This window comes from Eufriesea mexicana, unplaced genomic scaffold (assembly GCF_001483705.2).
Source record: "Eufriesea mexicana isolate 0111107269 unplaced genomic scaffold, ASM148370v2 scaffold2087, whole genome shotgun sequence".
In the NCBI taxonomy this organism is placed as follows: Eukaryota; Metazoa; Arthropoda; class Insecta; order Hymenoptera; family Apidae; genus Eufriesea; species Eufriesea mexicana.
Window position 1 is genome coordinate 2,276,572 of NW_016910162.1, and position 6,735 is coordinate 2,283,306.

The 6,735-nt window shown below is 31.3% G+C and overlaps 1 protein-coding gene across 1 annotated transcript; it reads left to right on the forward strand.

The window, feature by feature from the left end:
* The first annotated feature begins 824 nt into the window (after positions 1–824).
* Positions 825–5,639, forward strand: LOC108549585 (protein Smaug homolog 1). The gene is made up of 9 exons (XM_017903055.1): positions 825–1,015; positions 2,324–2,659; positions 2,736–3,054; positions 3,127–3,371; positions 3,451–3,561; positions 3,638–4,009; positions 4,106–4,265; positions 4,380–4,632; positions 4,713–5,639. The coding sequence occupies exons 2-9, from the start codon at positions 2,446–2,448 to the stop codon at positions 4,878–4,880; spliced, it is 1,842 nt and encodes a 613-aa protein (XP_017758544.1). The 5' UTR covers positions 825–1,015; positions 2,324–2,445; the 3' UTR covers positions 4,881–5,639.
* Positions 5,640–6,735: the final 1,096 nt, after the last annotated feature.

Sequence of the window (6,735 nt, forward strand, 5' to 3'; positions counted from 1 at the left end):
TAGCACATCATAGGATAAGAATACTCTATAATTAGTGTAAAATCAGTTATCCTTTTTCTCAGTGTTCCTTCATCATTTGGAGTAATCAAAAAAAAAAATTGTTGTATGAGTATATGATAATTTATATTTAATATTTAATATTTTTGTAAACATCAAAAATATTTTATGGTATTACATATTTCTATTATTTTTTTAAAGTTATTTTTCATTTAAACATGTATATCATTTAAATCTGATTTGAAATAAAGATTCAATCTATTACTGTGTTAGTATTTTTAATATCATGATATTGTTTTTTTTATATTAGAATTTATTGTATAGGAAAAATAAGTAATATACAATAAATCAAATAAATTGTAATTATATATAAATATATCAAATATAAATTCATTAGAATTTAAGTAAAATTATTGACTTATAAATAATAATTTATTATAAGTTTAATTAATTATAAGCAATAGTTTAATTATATTGTTATTGCTTTATCGGCAACAATAGTAATAATTCCATGCGTGTAAGAGATTGTAGCTTTTTGTTAACAAATCGATGTGTATCTATTAAGAAATTGATAAAAAACCACAATCTTTTTTGAAAAATAAATATTTTTCAAAGAATTAATTTGAGTTAAGTGTAGCTATAAATCCATTAATAATCTTATAATCCGATCCACATTATCTTATAAGTATGTATTAAAGCTAGAAGTGAATTTAATTAAATTTTACATATGTACTAAAAAGCCAAACAAAATGATCGACATATTTGAGACACAAATGAACCGCGCCCCAAACCGTTATATGATTGGTTGTTACTATTCGAGCGAGGGCCAATGGTAGTGGCGAAGTTCTGCAACGAGTCGCGACGACGACCAGTGTGGTCACGTAAGCCCACCATACCGCATGGTGGATACATGTTTCCTTTAACTCAACGTCGTATAAAATGCTATAATTGTGTATTGTTGTTATTTTGCAAGGAGCACAACAATCCTGTGGAGCAGCCACCTCCAGCCTTGCATACGGTAATTACATCAATATATAACTAAATTATATAGTGGTAGCTCGTTGACCGATTGGAACGTACAATTTGTTGTTTGCTGTTCGGCTCAATGGCCGAGTGCTAGTCGCACAGTAGCAATGTATCCGTTACATTTATACAATATCTCTTTCATTTATTTTGTAACCGTTTCATTATCTGATTGCATATATATTTTCACTATGATGAGTGATTAATATTTACATATAAATGAAATTTTTTTTATTCTCGTTTTTTTTCTCTTCTTACTTCGTCCTTTCCCCTCTTCTGTATCCCACGCATACAAAGATACGCAGCGGTACCGATGAAAGCGACTTGAAGAATTCTACGGAAATACGAAATGAAATTTTTTTGGAAAATGTTTAATATTATTATGCGGAAGTTTTTGGTACTGGGTAGAGTTAGAATGCAGCGTCGTATTATTTCTGTTCGTAAAAAGGATCGTATCTTATCAATCGCTGTTAGAGGCATGTAAAGTCTCACACACGGTGCCATTGCACCGCCGAATGGATCGTAACAGGAAAGCTATAAATACACACGCATCGCGGGGTAAACAAACTTGACCTCAGTGGAATTCTTATCGATGTACCTATATGTCGATGCAGTGTACACAGATATTTTGAGGTTATGTTAGTTATTAGGATTCGTTATATACGTATGAAGTCTTAGAAAATTCAATCATTTAATGTTACGGAATTAATATTTTTTTCAAGGAAACTAAAACAGTACATATGATATTAAACCGAAAAAAATGATTTGAAATGTGTATTCAATTATCATAAGTTATTGTTATTATTTCTCATATATATATTATATTTTTAAATAAAGTGCAATAATTTTATAAAAATAATTAATGTTAAATATTAAAATTTACCTGCCATATACTTTCACTACTCTAGAAAGTTGATATGTTAATTTATGTTAAACATCAGTTTCATGATACTAGGTTGATGTAGAGTTATGAGTACAATGTATATATTGTACAAACGAATAATTAGATTTTAAATGATAAAATTTTTTGATTTTTATTTATTATATATCTAATATATTTAATGAATACCAAATTAAATATCAATTTTTATTTATCATATACAAATTTATATATTAATAATAGGTTGATAGTTTAATTTCATGATATTAATTTTTATAATTCATTGCTAAAAATTTATGATATTTTTATAAAGACCAATATATTGATATTGAATTAAATTATCAAATATTTTTTGTATATAGTAAATTATATATTTATTAATAAATAAAAATAGGTAAAATAGATATTGTTTATTTAATACAGACTGCTGGCATATTCCCGGTTTTACTTGAACATCATCTGAACACAAATAAATCATAATCTGCACAATACAGAAAAAATTGGAGCTTTAATATTTGCTCCTTAACATTAAAGCACTGTTAAAAATGAAGTGGTCACCCGGTGCTTTGTTCTGCGAACAAGTTGGTGAACTCACTCGAGTTTTCTCACAGTGGAATGAATGTGAGCAAACTGTGGTTTTATATGCACTACTTCGTCACATTCCTGCAGTTCAAGCAAGGTTTCTTGCACAAGCAGTGCAGCATTCCTTGCACTCTGTTTCTGAATTGGATACACAGGAATTAAATGCCAATAATCCAGGTAATTTCTATAGATAACACAATTGCATTTATAGTTATACAGATGCAAATAATGTTGATGCAAAATACTGTTGCAGCATTTATTAACTCATTGCTCTCAGAATCAACAGAAGTTGCTATAAATCAACTTTTAACACATTTGCCATTATTAAGGCCTGGGAATATAGAGTGCAAACAATGCTACTTAGTAGCAATACCAGAATTAGTAAGCCACTGTGTAACTACAGGGCAATATACTGAACAAACTCAACAACTTCTAAGTTATTGTTTGATTCATCCAGCTATAACTAGTCAAGATAGACGTTCTTTGACTCAGTGGCTTCGACATCTTGAAGAACGTATTAGTGGTACACCTCCAATACATAGTCTGGAGGAATATACTAATACTACTATTAGGTGAGTTATGAATATTGATAATACTTACATAGATATTTATTGTATTAATTTTATTTTTATTTATTTTTTTAGGTGGGATAATGCATGGCAGCGAAATTCTAAACAGCAAAATGAGCAAACTAATTTGTTTGGTACACAACCAGGTACTGCCTTTAATTTGCAATTTCCTCCACCTGTAACTCGTCAACGTAGATCAAACAGTTTAACACCACCCGTTGCTCCTCCTCATCATTTAGAAGTTGTTGATCGCAGTAACAATGTAAACTGCACAACTAAACACAAGCCACGAAGCTTCAGCGTATCTGGAGATCATACAAGTTAGTTACTTTATAATATAAACAAAACAGTAGAAATTATATTTTTATTTTATTTGAGTAATCATTGATCCCTAAATAGGTAATCTTATTGGATTGGGCCCACTAAGTCCCCAAAGCTCTTGTGCAAGTAGCGGCAGCGAAGGGCGTTCAGATGAAACATCTAATCGATCTCTTGCTAGTGGTATGAGAGGTATGTGTATATAACTTTATACATTTATAGTTTATTACTAAAAAAATACTTATAATATATGTTGCTTATTTTATAGATGTTCCATCATGGCTTAAAAGTCTACGCCTTCACAAGTACAGTTATCTATTTGTTACTCTTAGTTACGAAAAAATGCTTCAATTAACTGAAGAACAATTAGCAGAACAGGGCGTGACAAAAGGGGCCAGACACAAATTAGCCCTTTCTATTGCAAAATTACAGCAACGTTACACGACACTTCTAAATTTAGAAAAAGATTTATTACAACCAACGCGCGATAATACACAATCAGCTTCGTTTCTACAAGGACCAACGGTATTGGTTAATACAATTGATGAATTAAAAACCATTTTAGCTACACCTATGAAACCAAGCCAAGAAAACGATCCTCAAGATATACCTGCACAATTCACTAAAGTTCTTGGTAAACGTGAGTATCGCATATTTGTTAATATATTATTTAGAAATATAAGTACTGATAACAAATATAAAAATATTTTAACATTCATGATTTTTTATTTTTTAGTGTGTAGTCGATTGGCACTGGATAGTGTGGATGACGGTATTTTGTGCGCTTGCATCAATATATTAGAGAAAGTATTGCAGCACGATTGCTTTACTCCAAACCAAAAGGAAAAGGTGCAACAGTGGCGCAGCAGACTTGGAAATCCACGACCAGCTCCAAAGTAAGATTAAAAAAACGAATAATTATTTTGTATTTTCTTTTTACAAAAATAATAATTACATTGTAAAATAAGTAGCTGGACATGTGATTAAGACACGTTTGTCTATAATTTCAGATGGCAACATAATTATGGATACAATAATAGAAGGTACTGTAATCCACAGCAGCACAATAGAAAACCAAGTTTAAATTTAGGGCACATTCATAATACACACCCGCAAAACAATCCTTTTGTGGTTAGCACTCATAGAAACAGTATATCTACTCCATATTTACAAAATAATCAGAACCAAAGCGTAAATCAGAATACTTTACGTCCAGTCCACGCGACCAAAAAGCGACCTAGTTTACAAGAATCTAGTTTACAGGTATGTATTTTTTTAAGTTGAATTAGATATTTTAATATAAGTTCTTTTTGTATCAAAAATAATTTGTATTCACATTTCAGCAACTGCAAAGAACATTACAGCGTACATACAGTGCGCCGAGGGATCATTTTCTTAGTCCGAGTAGTAACAATGCGTCAGAAACAACGGAACCAGAAATCAACTCTCGCCTTGAATCTCTTTGTTTAAGAATGACAGAACAGGCGATCGGTGGTTTCGGCGAGGCCTAATAAATTCTTCATTTTTTTCATTGACTGGATCTACACAGTAAGTCCTGTTAAAAAAAGAAAAAAATTATAAAACGATATACATGTCCGAGCTCCGTTCTTTCAAAGTTAAAGCAAGACTGACTTCCGTACATCTTGCGAGTATGAAGAGACTCTGACAGCAATGATAGTGCTGACAAGTTGCATGTACAAACGTGCACACATTTTCACGCTTTAATAGCCCTACCAAATGAAATGTCCAACATTTGAGACATTACACCAAGAAAACTCAGTTTTGCGATGTCAGAATGACACGCGAAGAAAAACTTAAAAAAAGAAAAAAAAAAATATTTTTTATTATACCCGATGCAATTATACTATTTAATTGAAACTGACAGAATTTGGCAAGCCAAATGCTATTAGGAAGATAGATTCTTTCCTTGACTATTTGCTGCATCTATATAAATGTATTATATAAAGAATATATATGTATACACATATGATAGAATTTTATGGGAAGCGGATAAAAAAAAAAAAAACGTATAACATATATTAAAATGAAAAAAAAGGGGACGAAAAAGGTACACCACATTAATTGTGCGATGTTTGCAATATTATTATTTTCGTGTGTTATCCATTTCGGGAAATGGAATTTGTCTGATTTTAAGCGCCAGGACACATTATATACTAATGTAATGTAATTCATTTTAACGAACTGACTGATTTTACTTCTTTTTAACATTATTACAATAATTATCTTTTCATTCTACTCTCTTATCACCACCGCCGCTATTGCTATTTTCTATCGCTATCGTTTATTATTATTCTGATCGATAGCTATTCACTACGCTATCATTATCGTCATGCTCATCAGTGTCTTTAATATTTGTCATATTATTATTACTATTATCATCATTATTATAGTTATTACTACATTTATTACTATGTAAACTCTTATTACTGCTGCTGTTACTACCGTTTCTCTGGGTGACCACTAACACCATTATTAATATGCTTTCACGCTGTTGCTATTTTTACCCTACTATCGTTACGGCTGTTTCTACTATTATCATCTATCAGCTATGCTATTACTATTACCACTACAGTAGCTCACACAACTACTCTCACTATTATGAGTACTGCTAATACTACTATTATACTCTCTCCACTATCGCTGTATTATTACTGTATAATTCTCCTTGAAGAAAAGGAAAATCATACTTAAAAGCGAGAAAATTTGTCACACAATATTACTTCATTAGATGCGTTGAAAGAAAAGAGACGGAGAAGAGATGAAGCATCATCGCTGTACATGTTTTAAATTCGCCTTCGCTATTATGCTGGGGAAAAGAACAAAAACCATGACATAGCGGTGTGTATGCTTTGTAGTTTGCGCACAGATCTCGTGATGTTTTACACTGGTATGCGAAGAAGAAAATAAGAAAAAGAGAGAAAGAGGGAAAAAGAGAGAGAAAGATTGTTACCACGTGTCTCTTCTTTAAACTCGTGGTTAAGGCTGTAACAAATAAAACAAAGAAAAGGATAAAAAGATTGAGGAAAAGGGAAAGTGGATAGAAGAAGCCGTAAACGCTATTAATAATAGACGGATTTTTAAAGGCCTTAAAAGGGTGTATCTGGAGCTAACGAATGCTAAGAAGGGTATAAGACTAAATAATTAGATATACACATGTAGCAAAACGCGTCGAGGAATGTGAATTGAAGAAAAGAATTTGCATCATACATCTATGATGCGACATCGAAATCTGTGGCTTTAAATTATAAGCATACATCATACTACTCTATAAATATGCACTCATTAGCACTTTAAACGTAATTACGTCGCGAGTAAACGTAGCATAATATTTTTCGCGCAACAAGA

What these genes read in the sequence shown, in the direction of transcription:
- LOC108549585 (XM_017903055.1), top strand. Translation starts at nt 2,446, where the DNA reads ATGAAGTGGTCACCCGGTGCTTTGTTCTGCGAACAAGTTGGTGAACTC. An exon ending in CGTATCTGGAGATCATACAA is followed by an intron (nt 3,372 to 3,450) that starts GTTAGTTACTTT and finishes ATCCCTAAATAG; the next exon opens with GTAATCTTATTGGATTGGGC. An exon ending in AATCCACGACCAGCTCCAAA is followed by an intron (nt 4,266 to 4,379) that starts GTAAGATTAAAA and finishes CTATAATTTCAG; the next exon opens with ATGGCAACATAATTATGGAT.